Source organism: Mya arenaria, chromosome 8, assembly GCF_026914265.1.
Source record: "Mya arenaria isolate MELC-2E11 chromosome 8, ASM2691426v1".
Taxonomy (NCBI): Eukaryota; Metazoa; Mollusca; class Bivalvia; order Myida; family Myidae; genus Mya; species Mya arenaria.
The window spans coordinates 17,279,105-17,300,925 of record NC_069129.1 but is presented as its reverse complement, the minus strand read 5'-3'; the positions used below and the strand labels follow the sequence as shown (position 1 = coordinate 17,300,925).

Genomic DNA, 21,821 nt, shown 5'->3' with positions numbered 1-21,821 from the left:
TGCCGCCGTCAGCGATTTGGCAAATTATTTACATAACACGGACCTTACTACTGAAGAGAGGGGCTTATTTCTGTGCAAGGTATCTATACATGTGCAGTTTAGTTTGGTATCACTTCAATCGGCAAATTTAATCGTAGCGGTTACAAACGGTTAAAGAGTCTCTAAGCCGTTGAGGCGGTATAAATTGATGGCAATGGCATTGTGATCTTACTTTATTTACTGATTGACGACCAGCATCGTGCCAACTAACCTAGTATAAGTTAATTTAACTTTTTTAATAATCGTTGTAAAATAAATGAAGTTTTAACTAAATGTATACTAATACTTTATACAATACGTTATGTATATTTGTAACATGTATATATCTTATGTCACTGACGTGTTACAAATATTTCACGTTCCGTGATATTGTTAAGGTTGGAACGACACCTCTCTTTGGTAGCGATTTAGGCGCTATTGAAAGTACAGTATGCAACTAAAGAACAAAACACAGTAATTATTACAATAGTATTTGATGCGCAGGTAAGCTCGTACGTAGGACTTTGATTAACATTTGAAAATAGTATTTAGTACTAAATATTAGAGGCATTGGTTTGGTTTATACTAATTTATTTTAGCTCGATTGAGACGAAAGCTGATAGCTTATAAGATCACTCTCGAGTCCGTTTCCTGGGCAGAAACCAGTACTGTGTCCTTTTTGAGAGGCCATGAGAAAGTACCCCTAGTGGGGATCGAACCCACAACCTCCATTAGAACCATTGATACCTCCTGTAATTAAATTTGAATAAAACGTTTGTACGTAGTTATTTTTACCATTCATATCAAGTTTTCAACTGTACAATAGTTTGCTAATGTTAACCATTTTAGGTATGAATGTCCTACATAAGATAAGAAGGTATTAAATATGTATCTGTTTTTTTATTTGGACTATTCTACTTCCTTCATTGAAAGTTTACTTCCTTCATTGAAAATATATTGCACATTTCTGTGATCACATTCAATACAATAAACTCTTAATACATGTAGTACTAGTAAAGGTTTTGTTGACATGTTGTAAAAGTCTTTTTCGAGTGCTTCTTTTTTATATTTCGATGTGTATTAAGTACGAGTTATATTTTGTAGACTGAGATGCATACAGATTTTAAATTTCTAGCTGCTCTAATATCATGAAGGATGGGTTAATAAAACGAAAATGGTGTGTGTGAAGTAATTTGTATTCTACTTTTTCTCGTGGTTTACTCAGGGTTTATTGCGTTTATGGATGTACTAACAAATTGCTCGTTAAAGCTTTATATGTATAGATTCTTAGACAGTTATTTTACCCAATACCCTCGTGATATTAATAAATCGGGTAAAAGGTGTAGTAATTGAAATTGCGTTACAACTATTATACGGTATTTTAAGGAATACCACGTCTCCTATAGGTTATACCTTAATAGTTTACACATTATTTCACAACACTAAAAAGCACATCATGCACGATAGAAAAATTATAGCTGATGAAATATTTTAAAGATTTTTCAGTTATTTTTATCATTTTTAATTGTATCAAGAAACCAAAAACCAGCTAGAGAAACTAAATACGCATGTAGTTTGGAAAGAAGCATATACAACGGGGTCATATTTAAATGTTGGATATTATGGTGCAAACATACTTCATATGTAAAACACTTTTCATTGAAATAGGTTGATATTATATGCCACATTATGTTAAAAATGCGCAGGTAGTGATGGATCATATTATTTCAGTGAAACAGTTAAATAAATACAGGGTTTTCATGCAGACGACGGACGCAGAATAAATATTAAAGTGAATGAAAATAGACTCTCTGTTCAATATGTCAGAAGTATGGGGATTTTTGAGATAAATTACATAAAAAGAATACTGGAAAAGTGGTTATGTTCGCTGGTCAAAAACTTCGCGAATTGAAGATTTCCGACATTTCGCTGGCAGAAATGTTCCCGAATCCCAAAATATGACTGTGCGTAATATTTAGTCCGTTAGAGAAATTCTAACAATTGAAAGTTATGTTGTAATTTTTAGGTATGGTTACTCAGGTATCATGAATGATAATAAATCATCTAAATATAAAGTTATAGCATTCTCAGTTTGATAACAATTATTTTTGTGCAGTTCAAAACAATACATTACAATACACATTTCATTTGAAGCCGATACGTGGTAACAAAGAAACAGTCGCTATACCATACCTTATCACAATAGAGGTGTGAAAACTAATCTGTAGCTTTTGTTTGTTTGTACATTGTCAATTCGCTAAATTCGTAAAAATTTCCACGTCGCGAACTTAACCACTTATACAGTATATATGCGATTCATCAAATATATCATGTACAGTCTTGTTTATATATAACAAGACAAGTTATTCATGACGAGAGTTTAAATTGTGTATTAGAGTTATCTGTCTCTGCATATGCCTATACAGCATGTTCTGATTTCGAGACTGTAAGAATCATGCTACGATTAAAATGTAAATCGTCTTGTATCTATGACCAGACTTTATAACTGTCGCCGTTAAAGCCTATGTTTAAATACAGAAAAGAATGGCTGCGGGAAATTCAAAACCCACCTACATTGGTCAGGAATGTGAAAGATGGCACCGCGTCTTTTAACTGTTTGCCACAGAAAACAAATGTTGAGCAGAAGCGTACATTACTGTAACAAAGCGCTCGAATAGAAGCACAATGCTTTTCGTTACGGGAAGTTGGTGCTTACAAGAAATACGTCAAAACTACGCCCAAAGTAAACATTACATAAACCTTACGAGTTTCGTAATTATTAGACAGGAACCGTCAGAAACTGTTGATCAATTTAAAACACGATTGAGTAGAAAGGTTGTCTATTGTAGTTTTTAAAAATGCAAATGAGGCTTTACGCGATCAAGTTTCAAGTGAATGAGTTGGTAATATAGCATATGATATTAATGTTCATTGACTGGACCGAGAAGATCATGATTATAAGCTCAGAAAATGTATGGACACTCAAGAGGACATATATCTTGAAAAGTCTCAGTTTAACATGATTATAGTAACATTTACATGGCATATGTTGTGCCAGGAAAACGCGTATGCCCAACTGAAGAGCGTGTAACAGATCTGATTAATGCTTCAGATCCGGAGATTGCATCAGAAGTTAGGAGTTGTTTAGGTATGATTAACTTCAGTGCTAGACGCCTGAAGGATGGATCAACCGTAACAAACCGCTGAGACAATTAACCGAAAAGGATTTAACATTTGTTTGGGGAAAAGATCACAAGAAAATCTTATAATGAACTCAACAGAAGAATGGCAATTATCGAGACATTAAAATTTTACAAACTTGGTGAGAAAACAAAGTTAGTGAAGAATGTTAGCAATATGGGACTTGAGCAGATTTGATTCAAACGTATGACGGCAAAGACAGAGTTATCAGCTATGCAAGTCGTTCATTGACAGACACAGAGAAACGGCATTCTACTACGAAGACAGGGGCATTAGCTATTATTTGGGCTTGTGAAAGGTACCAAATGTGTTTTGTATGGAAGAAACTATAAACTAGAAGCAGATCACTCACAGCTGGAGGTCATTATATTCGACGAAATCCAGCCAGCAGCTAGAATACAGGCATTGCTTCCATTGTAATATCCCTTTAGAGTTTAGAGTAAAGTACAGGCCAGGAAATGGAAATATGGCTTTTTTGTCAAGAGATACTGTTGTACGTACACAAATTGTACACAAATGTTATAGTGGAGAAAATGATGACGAACATTCAACACCAAATGTTATATCTACACAGGAAGTGGAAAGAACTACCGCGATTGACGAAATATGAAAAAACGCGATACATAATTTATGGACAGGTTTTGCACAATTGGACGTCATGCTTCAAGAGGACCTCGACTTATTGTACCAAAAGGTTACAGGAACAAATGCATCGACAAGGCTCCTGATGTTCATTTGGGTAATGTTAGAATTGTGGCCCAAAATGGTAGGGTAGTTGAAAACTATATTAAGTCGTGCTGTAGATACCAACTTGTTTAGTCAACCACTGAGGCCACCGACTCTACATATCGACCAGCAGGACCTAACTAAGCCCACTACCTTCTTGAGACTATACAATTGCTTGTGTGTACTATTATAGACGGTTCTTTGAAATTGACACTCTGTAAATAGAGAAATCAAAAAAGATCGTTGAAAGTCCTTAACGCTTATTCATAACCCATGTATTACCATTGAGTATTACAAGTGACAATGGACGTCAGTTTGTCTCTCAGAAACTTTCGAAGATTACTTGAAACAAAACGCGATTGATTACAGATGTACATCAACACTCTAGTACTAAATTGGGAGGCGAAAGACGGAATAGAACGAGAAATCCGAAAATACTTGTTGACTTATCGAACGACCTTACATAGTACAACAGGAATTCTTTTTAGAGTTTGAGTAATATTTTAAGTTCCTTAACCGGACACAAACTGGGTTTATCATATGCTTTAAACACATGTATGTCCCGGTTAAGACATATCGCCACAATTAAAAAGCAAAACGTTATTGATAATACACAAACTGATCAACACTTGCTGTTGTATATAAAGATATACCAACGACACGTTTAAGTGTTTATAACTTTAATGAAAGAGATTCAACAGGCATCCGTCTTGATATATAACCTTCAAATTTTTCCTACATTCAATGTTGTCGTATACCTAGGTTTTGGAGGCAATTCGCTATTCAAGCCTTTCACTACTCCATTTAGAATCAGGATTCAAAACTTTAACAGTTTCTAGAATTACTGACTTATGTGAACTAATAACACAATGCGATTTAATTCGAGTATTTTTAAAACACTTAACATGAAATTATTTCACTTTCAGGTTGTCTAATTGAATCTCAAATCATGAGACTACACCACATGTGCCATCGAGTCCATGCGGCAGAATACTGTTTTCGGGTCCCTTGACGCTTACTTTCGACAATTAGGTTGATAGCGTTGTATGGAATTCCACGGTTCTGCATTACGTCCAGATAAGATTCCTTCAATATGTTGCTGATATTTTCCCATTGGGTGTATTTTGTTGTTGTGAGGTAAACTCAACAATTTTTATTTTCATGGCAATCTGGCAGGAATAGATATAAGAGATTCTAAAAATAGTGGAAATCAGCAGGTCTGATTTGTCCAAACTTGACACATTAATAAAGCTTGATCTACCTCATCTACCCTTATCTTGTTGGAGTACATACCAAGTAGTCGCAAAGATGGGGAAAATATATGCTTTCCATTCTAACCAATCCAGAGGAAAATCATTTGTACACACAGCATCAGGATCAGGATTCCATGCAACATATTTATTCAATTGCTTATTCAAACGAGAAGCACATAAATCAATATTCGGCATCATCAATTGTGAGAAAAAACTTTCAACAACTGAAAGTTTCAGTTTCATTTCAGTAGAATCAGATAAAAAAAACATCTTGACAAAAAAATCGGCCTGCACATAAATCAGGCTCGTTATCTGAGATATTTGACATAAAATCGTGAATGAAAGTCCTGTTTCTGCAGACCCAAATCATATTTCAATTTCTGAATACACGCTGGTGTAAGATGATTTAAATCAACTAAATATCTTGGTTGTAAAACTTCACACTGATCGCCATTATTGTTATGAACACGTGGTTTATCACGTGACTTAGATTTGAGACTCCTCGGACTTTATCATTAACTTTTAACATTATCTATCAGAGCAAGACATGACATCGTCTTGTTCAACACTTCTCTTTTTATCACGCCTTGTAATCGTCAAAGCTGGTGGGGAAGCAAAAAGCTCCAATATACAAGTCTAAAAATGACGTACAATAGAGCTAAAGGTAAAGTATGTTCAGAGAAATTCAGCGAAGAATCGTTCAAAAACGCAAATTATATTGCGGAAATAAATTCAGAAAGTTCAAAGTAAAACCACGCGGTCACTTACCAACAATCTTTTTACACGACGTATCATATATGCAAGCGACTGGGTCTCTTAAAAAGCTATGAGAATGCGCACATGAATCTCGTGCTTAAATGAGTTACGGTCTCGTGATATCAGGTTATTATTTTACCTGTAAAGAGCGACAATTCATGGGTCAATGAAATGATATGCTTACTAGTATATATGAGAGCCGCAGGCCATCCAAATACGGGCATATGTTATAAGCTACATATGTAGGAGTCAACATGAAAAATTTACAATATAGTCTTGAAAAGGCTCATTAAAATAATGTTACATTCAGAAGTAATTGTTCATTTAGAAAATTGGAGAAGTTGCAGTGTCTTTTTTTAATAGATCAGGAGAAGTAATTCATGAAAAAAGTTTACATTATGTAACGGAGTTATCTTTCCCACAAAATGAATAAAGATCTAATTCCAAAATCGAGGCAGTATGAATCGCCGTTATCAAAATGTAAATAAATGTGATATTGTCTTGTACCTATGACCAGACGTTAAATATCTGTAAAACCTCGTACCCAAAATAAATTGCTCTATGAGGGACTGAAAGACTAGATGTTAAGACGTTAAATACATTAAATATGATTAAGTACTGGTTTAAAGTAGTTTGTTCTCCCGAACACAAGTACATTAATCTTAGTTAAATGATATTGAATTTCGTCCTTCGAAAAAAACTAAGCTAGACAATAAAATATGTTCGAAGTACCTTGGGATTTTATCACAAAGTGTTGGAAAGCTCAATTCACAAATGTACCCTTGTTTGTTACTTTTTAGACAATGATCAACAGGAAACTGTTGTTGTTGTTTTTCAAAATATTCATCGTAGACACTACGAATCGTCTATGGCATTGTTTTATAGAAATGTTTTTTTTTTTAAATTTATTTGGTCTAAAATGTATTAATATTGAGAAGTAAATTTGAGATTTTCATCGCATAGACCAAATATTGAAACTAGCAGATTGAATAAAAGCCCTTGTACATCATGTTACATTTAAGAAGATGAGCTTTTCTAGAATAGAGATGATATTTTTATTTTGTTGAATCTTCTGAAAACGTAATAACAATTGACATGTCAATGTCTATTTTACATTTGTTTTCTTTAGAATCTAATTGTTGTTTCCATTACAATATATGCTCTTGTTAGCTCAAATACTAAATTTTCTTTCATTTTGCCATATATTGACTTGCCGATCGCCATGTATATATGAGCACGAATTATTTCTTGTCAACTATCAAGGTTCGTTTTGTCCAATTTCATTGTATGTAGTTATGTTGAATGTTTGAACTGAAATATATGTGTGCTCTGTTCTGTAATTAACGGTTAGTAGTTGAATTTTGATCCACTGTGCGTTATCTTTACACATAGCATCATGGCATACACGATAGTTCAAAATGACAAACTATTAGTAGACAAGGATATTGAACAGAACAGGGATTTTCCATTAACTGTTCCTCACAATCAGAATAAAACAAATTTGTAGATATTTTTCTCTCTCCAAGCATAAATCACTTCGGCTAAAAAGCAATAAACAAGAATTAAGATTTAAAATTCAAAACATGTAACTAAGTTATTTAAATGTGTTCCTCATTGCATGATATAAACTGTTAAACATTTGTATAAATAGCATAAATACAACGATAAACAATGACGCTATAAATAGCAATGCGTTTTTATTTTATTCTAAACATGTAACATAAATATATATCGATTTCCTAGGGCTTGATATTGTTCTCCCAATGAGTGGGCTTGATAAAGGAAGTTAAATTGAAAACAGATATTGAACTTGATCAAATGATAAACGATTTATAGGCAAGTAAACATTTGCCAATCGACTGCCTTTGTCACAATCTCGCATTCATTTGGATACATAAGGTAGGTGTGTTTTTTATTGACCTACCTTTTCTGTGATCCACTTATGTAGTTTTTTCCACATGTTTCTTAACAGTAATATTGAAATTTTGTTACGTATTTATGTAAATTAGTTTATAAAAATGGTGGAAACATTGTTTACTTCTCAAATATGCCAATTCCATGTGTCTGATAATTTTACAGACAGCAGAAATGGCGACAGGGCTAGAAATAGACCATGAACCAAGAAAAACATCTGGAGGTGTCGGAAAACTGCTGTGTCTTCATTGTATGCAAGTGGTACCTCGATACTTTTGCTTAGAATGTGAAGTGTACTTATGTGATACATGCAAGACACAACATGACAAAGACCGACTTAAATGCAAACACACGTATGTGACAACATATTCTCAGAATAGGATCATTGGTAGTGACATGAGAGCTCCAAAGCAAGGGGATATTGACAATCCAAAATCAGTTAAAATGGACGAATCTATAGCAGATGGTCCCGTCAGCTCAAAGAAAAGAAACTTATCTTCGACAGAAGAGGAAATACTGGCCAGTTCCTGCGATGCGCCAGAGACAAGTAGGACTTCTGTAGTCATGTCCAGTGTAAGAATATTAACTACAAAGACTGAAAACGACGTCAAAAACACCACGGAAATAGGCTGCCTCAAGCTGCTAAGAGACGACTTAGTAGTAGTTACTGATATTGAAAACAAACGACTCAAGTGTTTCGTATACTCGTTGGATGACCTATTTCTGGTAGAGTCCTTAGTGTTCAAAACTGCTCCTTGGTGTGTATCAAGTGTGGATGATAGTAAGCTCATTGTGACTCTGCCTGATGCGAAATGTTACCAAGAACTACATAGAGACAGGTCCTGTTTGAGACGTGGTAATATAATAAAACTTGGTGGTCACTATCCCGTGTGTGCAGTGACTAAATCTGGAATTGTGTTTGCGGACACAGACAATGCTCATTTTATTATGACTGATTTATCTGGACAACATGTTACAGATTTGTTTGATAATGATATTGAAAAACGGTTCGAAACTCCCAATTTTCTTCTCTATAATGACCGCAACGATATGTTGCTTATAAACGACCCGGTTAAAGGAGTGTTTGGGTTTGATATGACCTATAAAAGTTGGATATTTCGTTTCTCTAATCCATCACTAGTTTGCCCTCTTGAATTTATTGTAGCTGAAAATGAGGACATATTCATACTTGGGAACGAAAGTAAAAATATTCATGTTATTTCCTTGAACGGTGAATTTAAGTATGAAATAAGTTTGCGTGATGTGAACACTCAACAAGGGCCGTGTTGTATATGCTACCATCCAAAGTTGCATGCGTATTTAATTTCTTTATCTGGTTCCTATGATTTGTTACAGTTCAAATTAAATATCTGAAACTTCAGGACATCTGTTTTTTATTCTTAAACTTCAAACTTATCTTAAATAGGCCGATAAACACAAAACTGTTGAAACTAACATCTTCGGGTGCATCGCTATATCAGGATAGTCACTGAATAGTAAAATTGTGTAAAATTGATGAATTTATAAAGCAACCAGTTGGCATTTTAAATATGCCTGTATACATTCAATGGAATAAGTGTTCCTTAAATAACAGACACACACGCACGCACGCATGCACGCACGCACGCACGCACCCACACACACACACACACACAGAGAGACACACACACACACAGACACACACACACACACACACAGACACGCACGCACGCACGCACGCACGCACGCACCGAGGTTGTTTTCGATAAAAATGGCCGAGGAGCTCCGAATGAGATATAAGCTTACCGTACTACTATTGGTTGCAAGGGCACATACTTCCATGACCAATTGAATTCAATTTAATGTCTTTAATTGGTTCCTCCTATTTCAGAAGATAAAATGAGATCATATATGTTTTTATGTTAAGGGAATTATTATTCGCATAATATACTAGTTCGTGTTGCTGTGATTAATGTATACACGTTGGAAAATAGGTTTGAATGTAAACGGATTTAAAAGCATTTCGAGTGACTGCCTTTGAATATATTTTTTTTATTTTATTTTTTCATTTATGGTGCTTTCTTTATGCCGTAACAATTTACTTTTCACTACAATAGTAAGTAATTTATTAAACTTTTCTCATTGAATACGTTTGGGATAAATCGGGTAACCTAGGGAACGGGGACTAAGAAAGCAAGTCCACTAGATTCAAATGTCAGCTCATCAATTGCCGTCATTTGTATTTAGTTTACTTATTTACACTCAATCCCTTCTCTGTACTGATAACCCGTTAAACCCCGCTGCTTAAGGAAGCACTTGTCTTTAATAACTTCAACAAAATATTATACCGTTCACCACTGCAAATCTTTGAGACGTATAAAGACATAGATATTAGAACGTAGCCACAGAATGAGGGAGACAAAACGTTAAAATGTGTTGATTATCTGCTGAATATGTTCTACCTGAATGCACCTTATTTATCAAAAAACAAAAAAAAAAAAAAAAAAAACGCGGATTAAACAAAAACGAAATTGACATTTAACAAAATGCCGTGTCTAAGTTATGCTTAAAATCATTCGTGTATTTTGCCTGACGTTTCGCTTCTCCGCAGACGTATGAAGCATTCACGATGAGGCTTAAGGCCACTTTTTTATTGAAAGCTCGAACAAATGAAAATTACAGGTCATGTTGCTTTAAAAAGAGCCAAATTTAAAAAATTCTGCCGAAATGGTGAAGTCTTTCTTTTCGGAACCCATCAAAAAAACTCATTATAGAATCTTTGCGATAGAAAAAAAAGACGGTTTTCAGTATTGTATTGGTATGAGGCTACGTCGAATGAATGCATGTACACACGAATATAATAAATAAGAAAATAATTATATCCAAAGATGCTGACAGAGGCGGATCCAGGAATTGACGATAAAGGGGCTGTAACGTAAGGGCGCAACCTTTCGACATGCTACCCTCTCTCCTAATCGATTTTTGTTTTGTTTTGTTCGGGGGTACTTTACAAGAATATCATCATTCCCCAAGAAACTGAACTAGCGGTCTTAAAAGGAGACTAGGACATCCAGAATAGTGAACTCCACATATGGTTTTGCTGGCAAGTTCTACTTTGATGGTAAGGTACACCCCGCTGTGAAAAGGATTGTGGACAGTTATGAATTATTGGCTGGTGGGCTGTTACAATTGTATGTGTAGACACCATGGTATATTATGAAAAAACAAGACAGTTTTCTCAGACACCGCTTTAAGCGTCAACCCATCCCCAGAGTAGGCACCAATTGAGTAACTGATGCTAAATGCAAAATGTTCGGAGACATTTCATTTGGATATGCGAAAAAAATGAAATGGAAATCAAATCAATTTCCTATTTTCTAAGAAAGAATTTGAAGAAAGAGTGAAAATGGTGAATGCTTGCTCTAAAATAAAGGGCATTGGTTGTCAAGATGTCCTGGTGCAAATTGTATAAACCTGGTTTACTCTTCGGTTTGGTCAAAGTTGGCAAAATTATTTATTGATTGGCCAATGTTTATCCAATAATTAGTCTCTTACATGTGCAAACTGGCCAATTAGTTAACCTTAGATAATGGACAACTTATCCAAGTTTTATACAATCGGCTGCTGCAGGACGCTAAAATAAATAAATAAGAAAGTTAAGTGAATGTTGCAATGGACTAATTGTTTCGATGTCTAACCCAATAAAACACGAACAAGTCCCTTTAAGATGTAGGGTCATATCATGATATATTCACACCGACTCCCAAGTGCATGTTAATTGTATATTGTTTTCTGGTTCCCCATAAACGTACGCAGTTACTTAATTCATACATTTACTCAAAAGCTTCATTTATATGATAATACATGGAGGTTTATAGGTCCGTGATATGAATACATAAAATATAATTCTGTCCAGGTAAAAGTTAAGTGTGGGTGTGGTCTTTTCATGGCGACAAGACGGAACAGAATTAAATGGTTATTTAATTGATAACTTGTCTCCTAGATGTTCTTTAATCTTTAAGGGGTATTATAAAACTGTCTTACATTTTACTTAACGGAGAATCTGGCGCAGATTGACCCTGAGTGATAAACCTCTTCTGAATAGTATTAGCATTTACAACTACAAATAAACGAAACGAAAAATACAACTTAAGTTAATATTTGACACGTACACACACCCCTCCCAAGCAAAAACAAAACAGCAACAATTAAAACATCGTCGGGTAATAGTGACTCACGCACTCCATTCCTCTACAGCCATCTGCTGAATGCAGAATGCAGAGAAACGGGATGCGGTGGCCATGGGTATATGAGGATGCAATAAAAACTATGAAACAACAAAAATATTAATCTGTTTGTGTCAAATATGCAGTAAAATTCGTATATATAATGCACCAAATTGCACCACTTTGGCTATTGAAACATTGCTATATCTTTTTTATATTTCACTTAGTTATATCGTTTCATTTTAAAGAAAATTATCTTATTTTTTCACCGCCGAAACATGCAGTCGTTAAACCCGTACAGCGTTAAGGACTTTCATCTGTTTCGATTTGACATTGGCAAGATACATGTCCTCCAATCCATGATCACCAATTCCTTGGTCAGCTGCCGATATTTAAAAATAATAATCCTGGACTCATATTCACTGGCGTCATTACATTATAGGCTGAATTTGCGACTTTGCTCAGAAAAGAGAATTCTTAAAGGTTTTAAAATATCTTCAATATTACTAAATTTGACAAAATATGTGTGTCTGAAGATAAGTTATTTGTAACGGATACAGCAGATGTTGCCATTGTTGGTCTTGAAAAAGCGAGTATACATTCAAAATAAAAATATGCAGTTTCGAGTTTTGCATCGTGAACTCGGAATGAAGATGTCAGCGAATATATCACCTTGCCCGTTTTGAAACGAGTATGAGCTCGTTTTAAAAAAAACTTCTTTACTGTTTCATCGTATGATGACCAATACAAATAAATCATGGAGTAACATTCCTAACAACATCATTACGAACAGGGGAAAGTACCGCTACGTGGATTTTCACTATTTGTGTTATTTACTGCAAGTTGACCGTTTCTTTCCATCAATTTATTTTTCTTTGGGTCATTTAGTATATTCGGCTTACCTCGGATTTTTAGCTTATCCGTCGCAGTTGCCATTGAAAAGTGAAACAAGACAGTTGTCAGGATGGCAGATACAGGAAAAGATTACATTTCAAACAGTGCTGATCCTAAAAATATCCAGGATCTCACAGGCTTTGTAAGTACCTTTGTTTTGGCGTTGATGCCATTGTATTTGACTCTTCAATTTCTCTAAAAATTCATGAAGTTTAAAGCCTGTCACAACTTGACTTTTATTTTTTGTAAGGAATTAATACAGTATAAGGCACAGGCGCAAGTCACATAATAAAAAAATCGGCCTATATATGTTTATTAAGATATCTTATTATAGTATATAGCCCATATAGAACATTAAAAAAAGTTTGTGTCAAGTACCTGTGGTATAAGGAGTATATATTTTTTCAGAATTTCGTGAACATCTATTGAATTTTTTTACCAAAGATAAACATAACATTTTTATGCTTCAGAACGTTTAATTCCCAAAACATGAGAATGCTGAATGTTTTTATATGAAATAATTTTATAAAAACATCTCTGCAACGAGTCTTTCAGATGAACATACCCAAATCATTTCCATTTACCATATTGTAGTGTGTGTGCGGATAAGAACCAACCGCCAGGTGAGCTCAGTTGGTTAGAGCTCCGTGCTAGTGTTTCGGCTGTAGTGGGTTTAAGCCCCACACTTTTCTTCCCAAGTAAACTTTAATTGTGGCATCGGTAATCGGTAGTGCCTCCGTCGGCCTATTTAATAGGTTTATGGGGGAAGGAGTGTAGTATATATATGTGTTAAAACCAGTTGTCCGTTGACCTCAGTTGGTCAGAGCTCCATGCTAGTGTATTGCCGGTCAAGGGTTCAAGCCCACACCAGGCGCACTTATCTTCCCAAGTTTACTTTACTTTTTTACATACATATTCGTATGTATCCAAAGCATTCTAATGATGTTGTGCTTTACTATAGATATCATCACTAATACGGAATGTAACAAGCGCCATTATATGCAGTTCAGAATTTTGAATATTGTATATAGACTTATTAAAGCTGCATTCCATCAGACTGGCAACTGCCTTTGTGCTACATTTATCGAAAGAATTAATTCTTAATTTGTATGGCATTACAATGTGTCAAGATTTTTTGACAAATGTTGTTTCTTCAAATTAAAATTCATTTCACCATTTTTTACAGGATTTGTAGACTCAAATTCCTTACTTTAAAAAATATATGTTTTAAGTATTGTTCTATGCATGAATTTATCCTGTTAAAATGTATAGATAAGAAGTCCTGGCCTTCATTTGACAGCAACTCATTCAACCTTTTTAGATCAAATATTGGAGGATGAGAGTAGTCTTGTCAGTAGTGGTACATGTAATTTAAACAAGTTCATAAGCAATGGCCCGGTAAAAGGACTCCCAGTCTTGCTCCAAAATCAGGATTTTAATAAAGGAATGCAAATCATGTAAAGCATTTATGTGGTTAATTTAATTGAGATTTGATTTAGGCGTTTTCTTGATATATGAGTATGGGGTTTGTTCTCACAATATCTTCAAAAAAGTAAATCATTAAAAGTGAATAACGTTTTACAGTATATTGTAACATCGTCTAAACGTATGTGTATAATTATATACTATTAAAGTATTTTTTGTCAATATATAAAATACTTTGTATGAATTAAAAGACCAAAAGTTACAGAATTTGCTTTAACAAGATCTATATACACAAGGGTTTTAGCTGAAGAGTTATGGAACGGCCTTACACCCTGTCCTTTTTTGATAGCACCCTTTCCCTCTTAGAGACCAGCATGTGCAACTTCCTGCTTTCATACTGATAGAATTAAATGCTTTCTTTTGTTTTGATTAAAACTTCAAAAGTGATTATAAATTCATACAAACTCGATATAATTGCCAGTTAAAACCTAATATCACTTAATAACTGTACCCTTTTCTCCCCTAACACCCTGTCTTTATTCTACAGCAGTTCTGTCATATTAAAATCTGGCTAAATCCCAAAAACATATACATGACTGTTATAGTATAGTAGTTTGCACTAATTGTCATTGAACCATTGTCATTGAGTTCTTTACAATTTTTCATTGCGGAAACCTAATTTTTTTGCATTTTAATTTAAAATGGAATCATTTCAATTAATGGAATTACCTTCCATTGAAAGTATATTGTATCAGTGATTTCAGGCAGACTAATTGTTTCATGGTTTACGACAGGAATTTCAATGTACGGTAATATAAAGGATATGTTAAACCTTTAATGTTAGTTTGTTTCACAAAGGCATTATTGAAATCAATAAAATCAATATTGACCCGACCGTGAGAGAGTTAAACTTAACAACCCACAATGGGCTGGTTTTACCTGCTTATCTGTGCAAGTTTAGATCAACAATGAATTCGCTGAGTGGCCACAAGAGCATTTAATACAATGAACGACTGCCATATTTGTTTAATGTACTCATTCTGTCTTAACTGACTACAAAGCTGTAACCTTATGTTTATCTTTGGCTGAAAATGGTACATTTTAAGTAACGATTCACTTTAAGAAATGGTACATTTTAAGAAATAGTGCATTTTAAGTAATGGTGCATTTAACAAACAGTGATGAAGACACATTGTTGAGCCTAAGCATACATATACATGCATGTATCTTTTAAGTTCCAAAGTTAAGGTTCAATGTAAATGAAGTAATGTTTCGACCAAACTAATTGATTTCTTGACTTAACTTAATTAAATTAAGCCCATAGCTCTTAATTGAGATAAATGATAATTACTGATACACTATAAAAGTTTTAAAATAATTGATGCGGTTAGTACATTGCACTTAGTGCCCTGTAATGTTTTTTTGCATGCTCGTACACAGTGCCAGACAGGTTGTTTACCTGTTGTTTTTTCTCATCAGTGGCCCTCTACTGTGGAATGAGAACCTTAGTTTAAAAAAATGATATTTTTATGTGTTTTTACTGTTTTGATTTGTTTTTATCATCAGCCGGCGTCTTGTTGATTGTAGCAAATAAGTTGTGGTGATGTCCTCAAAAAACCCTCAACTATAGTCCTCTTATGAAATTCATACATTATTTACATTATGTGTACGGTAATGTTTGTGTGATTTCAGGTTCAGAACCTGCTTCAACAGATGCAGGACAAGTTCCAGAACATGTCTGACCAGATCATCACAAGGAATATCCTTTATATAAGTTTTCTGGGGAAACAAATAAGAAAAGATTTAAGAAGGCTAAATGGTCCCATTAGCCTGCAACTTATAGAAATCCAAATTGTAGGTACATGTACTGGTAACAGGGCTTGCGCCAATTGGGTTTGCTAAGCACCGCTTTTGTTTTTACAAAGCAGAAATGTAAGAATTTCAGCTTATTGATCTATTTTCAATGATAATTTTGAACAGTATTTTTGAACACGTAAATTACAGTAACTCACAGTAAAATATAAGCACAATCTAGAATATGCAAAAACTTTCGTATGCAACAAACCAAGATTTTTATATGTTCATATAATTATCCTTACAAAGGCTTCAGTTTAAAGAAAAAGAGATCTTTTAAAAAAATAATTCATTGAGGTCAGCTTACTATTTGCTTGTGTTATACAGTTTTTATAATGTATTTACTTGCACATCATTGTGTATAAAGGTAAATCTGCCACTCTTTACATTACAATGATGAAGAGTTCTGAACAAAATGAGGATTTGCTTGAGCTAAATTGGTCAAATATGGCTTAATCTATATGTTTTTCTATGTAATTTATTGAAGGCAATGTCTTCCTTATAATCAACATTTCAATTTTTCTGTTATAAAATATGGAGATACAAAACAATCATGGGCTCTTTCTTATGATCAAGTTGTTTTATTTATTACAAGGTAATGCTTTCCAGCGATTTTATCAATATTTCCAATTTTCCCAGCCCTGTTTCATTAAGTATTCACAATAAAACTGTTGCAAGCGTTGAAAGGTCACTCTGATTTAATAACCAGTGGTTTACTCTATATTGGCACTTCACAGAGTGTATTGAAGTTTATTGCAAACAGTATTTCAGTATTGATCATTTGCTTTATTGAAACCTGATAATTCAATGAGTGTATTGGCTCAACTTGATTACAATGTACTACCAAGAGGATTATGCAATGTGCAACATTACTGCTATCAGTTATAAACAAAGATTATGGCATTTGTAATGTTTGCTACTGACTTCACATGTCAATATTTTATTCAGGCAAATACAGTTAGGTGTGCAATTTAGAAAATGATGCAATAAACAATACAAACCCCTTTACATTTTTACATGTGCCTTTAAGTTTGATTTTCTGATTTGTATGGTAGTTATTGATATTTTTGCATACCTAACATGTGTTTCTGGTCATGTGACCAGTGCTGGAAAACCCGTCTCACACCATCATGTAAGATGAGTCAAGCACAACAACGCGCCACTTCTTATCTCTTTTATTGTATGGTTTATAAAAGTATATTATGCCATTTCAATAAAGCGCAATCAAATAAGTATGCAATACTTTTAATTAAAATTGAAAATAAATGATTTTAAGAGGAACTATTTGACGTCAAAAGTGATTTAAAATTACTGCGCTCTATGACGTTGTTCACTTTTTGGTGAAATGTTCAAAAATGTGATTTCTAAGTCAATTTTTCCACAAATTGGTAATTTTAGTTATGCAAGAAAAATATCGATCATGTCTTTCCGGTTTGAATAGAAAAATCCAACCCTTGAGCATGTTGCATGGCCGGTAACACAGCAAGCCTCATTACTGGCTTACACACATGTCCTCTTGTCAGATTTTTCTATCCATACCGGAAACACATGTAGATACTTGTATTCTTAAAGCATTCTCCTAGAACTTTTTCCTTAACCTTGGTCACTAGATGAAATGGGAAACAGAATCGACGACCTTGAGAAGAATATCGCTGACCTTATGACTCAGGCTGGCGTTGACGACCGGGCGTAAAAGTCGTAATCATGGAAACCAGGTCATGTCATTGTCATGGCAACCAAATATCTACAGTGTGATATCATCTTTAGTGGTCCAACCGTTTCTCACATACTTTGTGTGTGGTTTTCTCAGTAATGCGTGTAGCTGCTACATTTTATACTGTGTGGCTGGAAAAATTTCAACAAGTTCTTGAGCACCTTCGATGAAAGACCCAATTTGTAATTGAGAAAACAGCTAAAATGGAAAATGCGGGAAAATTATTGTAATAAAACTTTAGATTTAGTGCAAATAAGATTGTTATGGAAGTCATGTATATATATATGTTAATGAAATAGTGTGTGTGTATACATGTTCATTCCTCAAGTTTGTTATTCAACCAGGGAATATTTAATTAACACCGTCACAAAATGAATTAAGAGTTTATTTATACTAATATTTATTTTTTGTTAAAAGAGTGGGTTGGTCATTCATTCATGTATCATGTTTTATGTGTATTGATCAAAATGTTGTCACAATATTTGCATGGTGTAAGATTTCATTATTTATTCATATTAACTGTAACACAAAACAAATGAATTTGTCATGTGCAAATGATTCTGTGTTGGATATCTCACAATTGTTGTTAATTCATTTATCAGGTGAAGTTATGATGCTGTATGTATCTGAAACTTAATTACTTTCCAACCATTCAAAGATTTTCCCATGGTTTTTGTGTGCACTTAAAGTATTTGTATTACAATCAAAGAAATTCAAATGATCATATTATATATGTAATAATAACATTAATGTCTATCAGAAAGTGATATATTATGATATTATTAATTTTGACAACATTTTAAAATCTCCATTTCATGTCATCTCAACTTCATCTGATTGTTAAATGAATGTTTTGTTACAAACCCAACCAGCCAGTGACTTTATGCGTCACAGGTGCCTTGATGTAGATTTTAGTTTGTGAACACTGTGTCTATGTTTCCAGTCTTGTTTTAGTCCAGTTTCCCACAATAACCAGTATTGAATAATTAAACCATCCAATCAAATTAAAGAACACTGTTAACATTTTAACTTTATGACTAAGTAAGATCTTGAAAAATAAATACAACTTGAAATACTGGTGTTTACTTAATCAAGAACTTAATTTCATGCAGATGCCAAATGCAGTACTGCTCAAGATATCTTGTTTTTCTCTCAGTTACAAAACTATGCAATAAGAACTACATCGGATGTTGTGTGAGGATAGTGAACAGAATGATCTTCTGCGATTGGTTAAGACACGATTATTACGAGACTTGTTCATTGGTACAGAACTGTTAAGAGCAAATCGAAGTTGTCATAGAGATATTTGGCAATCATCACATCACATTCCTCAATGCTCTAAATATGCTGAGCTTGTCCAAGTTCTGAAAATACACATGGCCCCAATTTCTCGAAACTTCTGAAGCTTAACAGGCTTAAGTAGCTTATTTCAATTCAGCAAAGAATATTCTTAAATTGGAATTTAATTAATAAAAAAGGTTTATTGTGATTATCATAATGATAATCTCCATCTAAAGCATAAAAACACTTAAAGAAGTAAATATTACGCAAATTGTTGAAAGACAAAAATAGTGATCTTAGCTTAATCATGTTATATGGGAACTTTCGAGAAATTGGTGCCATTCTTATAACAACCGATTGAGACAAGAAGTCTGTAAAAGGATCCGCCATATATCGAGGACTGTTAAATCATTACATCCCAATACATGTACATGCATGTAGTTCTGTTCCTATGCCTTACAACACGTTGTTTCAGGTTTACAACAGCCAATATTAAATGTCGTTAAGTATCACACTGTTACATTACTTCTTGTTAACTTTCTGTGAATGTTTGTGACAGTCTTAGTAGAATAGTTAATAGTTTTGATTTCGTGTGTCAAGCAGCAATTATTTTTATAAAATTTCTCTTTTCTTAACAGTTACAAACAGAACAGTTTAACCGGTAAACCGTTATTAACAGTTACATAATGTTGTTTATAGGTGGTCAGTTGACTGTTTGTTTGTCTCTAGAAAACTGCAATATTTACTACTATTTGTTTTTAGACATGGTTTTTAGTCCCTTTAGTGATGTCAAAGTGATATAAATTATATACCCCTTTTGTTGTGAATAAAAAGTAGAATTTGAATGAAGGTATTGCTTATAGATTTTCTTTTCACCCAAATCAGCAGAGTGAGTGATGTTTACTAATAGTTTAGCAGTCTGTTTTTTCAAAGGGACCCGGTATTGTATAAGCCTTGTTGTTGATGGCTTCGTAATCGTGCCAAAACTTTTACCTAGGCTATTACTAAATACATTATAAAATATTGCAATAAAACTTGGTGCACATGTTTCAGAGACGTAATAAACACATGTTGATCTGTATAATTAATGCCCCTTGAATGAGAAGAGTTTGACATCAGCTTCAGTACTATTCTTTCATATAGACTTACCATTTCAAGATTTCGAAGCATGTTATAGTGTTTGATATTTTTGCCAAAATTAACTTAATAAAGGTAAAATCACATACCTTGGATCTTTGTAAAATCAAGTGCAATACTGCATGATGCCATTTTTGGTGAACATCAAACAAATGGCCTGCCACCCTCATTAATTGACATACATGTGTGATTCACGACAACAATTTTAAAAGCAAACAATATCTAAAAATTGAAGTCATGAAACTAAAACCAGGCTTTGGTTATAATTTTCTTGATTTGTAAGGGCAAAAAACAGTAAGCAATGATCTTGTTTGATGCTTGACAAAAATGGCTTTGCAATCTGAATACATCTGACTTGGCCTAATCTTATTAATTTTGGCTCATTTGTAAAGACAGCTAAAGAACTATATGAAACACTTGTCTGTGGCCTTGGCAGAAACCAGTACTGTGACCTTTTTGAGAAAGTTCTAGTGGCAGGGATCAAACCCATGTCCTCTGAGATAAGATGCGCACACCTATTCTACTATAACTTATTGATAAACTGTTTAGCCAAATATCTTAGAGACTGTTCTGCTACAAGTTAATCAGGAATTTGAAAAAGCTTGGAACAAAATGATATTATCACCCTAGTGACACATACTGTTATGCCTTAATCCATGGAAAGTTGTTCAAAGGTCAAGGTTACACTCCATCAGGTTGATCTTGTACAATGCTGCTTGCATGCACGTATTTCCTTTTTCAACCTTAAATATATTTTTCTATAATCAATGGTTCTCCATAATGTGGTCAGAAGGTTTTGCTGGTCCCTAACTGAAAGGTCAAGGTCACACCGATCCTAAATAGATCCCTACATAACCAAGTGTTTCAAAGAACATCTATCTTTGTTTTCAAATACAAATCTATGGTGGTCCAATATGCCTCTAAAAAGAATAGTGTAATTCTGATTACAGATTGGTTTGTCTAGATGTATCAACTTTTCTGATCATAAAGTCTCTAGTCTGTCAGATTTAAAGGGACTACACACCAGATGGTCAAAAAAACGGCAAATACAGTATTTCCTCAAAACCAGCCTAGAATTGTCAATGCGAGCTAATGGGAGGCAAACAATATATCATTTTACATAATTGAAATGATAAACGCAACTATCATGTTGGTGAGTTTTTCCGTTTAAAAATAAAGCACATAATGGTTTCACAGTTTAAATCATATCTGTTGATGAGTACAGATAAATATATTGATGCTATTTTTAACCTAACTGGGATTTACATGGTAGACAACCCCAGTAAATTTTGAATTGGAAAAATTGGCAAAACCTGTGAAAGATGCATGTGTTGTAAGAGATGTGATATATCAGATAGTAAAATTCAATGCAGTGTACACAATAATATCAATTTTAAGTTAGTTTTTGACAATTTTCTTCTTTTTTTCTTGCTAATGTATCAT

At 33.9% G+C, this 21,821-nt stretch overlaps 2 protein-coding genes across 2 annotated transcripts; both read left to right on the top strand.

The window, feature by feature from the left end:
* Positions 1 to 7,760: 7,760 nt before the first annotated feature.
* On the top strand, positions 7,761 to 9,242 carry LOC128244015 (uncharacterized). The gene is made up of 2 exons (XM_052962033.1): positions 7,761 to 7,853; positions 8,034 to 9,242. The coding sequence occupies exon 2, from the start codon at positions 8,043 to 8,045 to the stop codon at positions 9,240 to 9,242; it is 1,200 nt and encodes a 399-aa protein (XP_052817993.1). The 5' UTR covers positions 7,761 to 7,853; positions 8,034 to 8,042.
* Positions 9,243 to 12,973: 3,731 nt separating this feature from the next.
* LOC128243094 (heat shock factor-binding protein 1-like) lies at positions 12,974 to 20,086 on the top strand. The gene is made up of 3 exons (XM_052960619.1): positions 12,974 to 13,109; positions 16,085 to 16,151; positions 17,854 to 20,086. Exons 1-3 carry the CDS (start codon positions 13,038 to 13,040, stop codon positions 17,937 to 17,939), a joined length of 225 nt encoding a protein of 74 aa, XP_052816579.1. The 5' UTR covers positions 12,974 to 13,037; the 3' UTR covers positions 17,940 to 20,086.
* The last annotated feature ends 1,735 nt before the right edge of the window (positions 20,087 to 21,821 follow it).

Coding starts and splice junctions, on each gene's coding strand:
- LOC128244015 (XM_052962033.1), top strand. CDS start 8,043: ATGGCGACAGGGCTAGAAATAGACCATGAACCAAGAAAAACATCTGGA.
- LOC128243094 (XM_052960619.1), top strand. CDS start 13,038: ATGGCAGATACAGGAAAAGATTACATTTCAAACAGTGCTGATCCTAAA. Junction 13,110..16,084: donor TCCAGGATCTCACAGGCTTT/GTAAGTACCTTT, acceptor GTGTGATTTCAG/GTTCAGAACCTGCTTCAACA. Junction 16,152..17,853: donor TGACCAGATCATCACAAGGA/ATATCCTTTATA, acceptor AACCTTGGTCAC/TAGATGAAATGGGAAACAGA.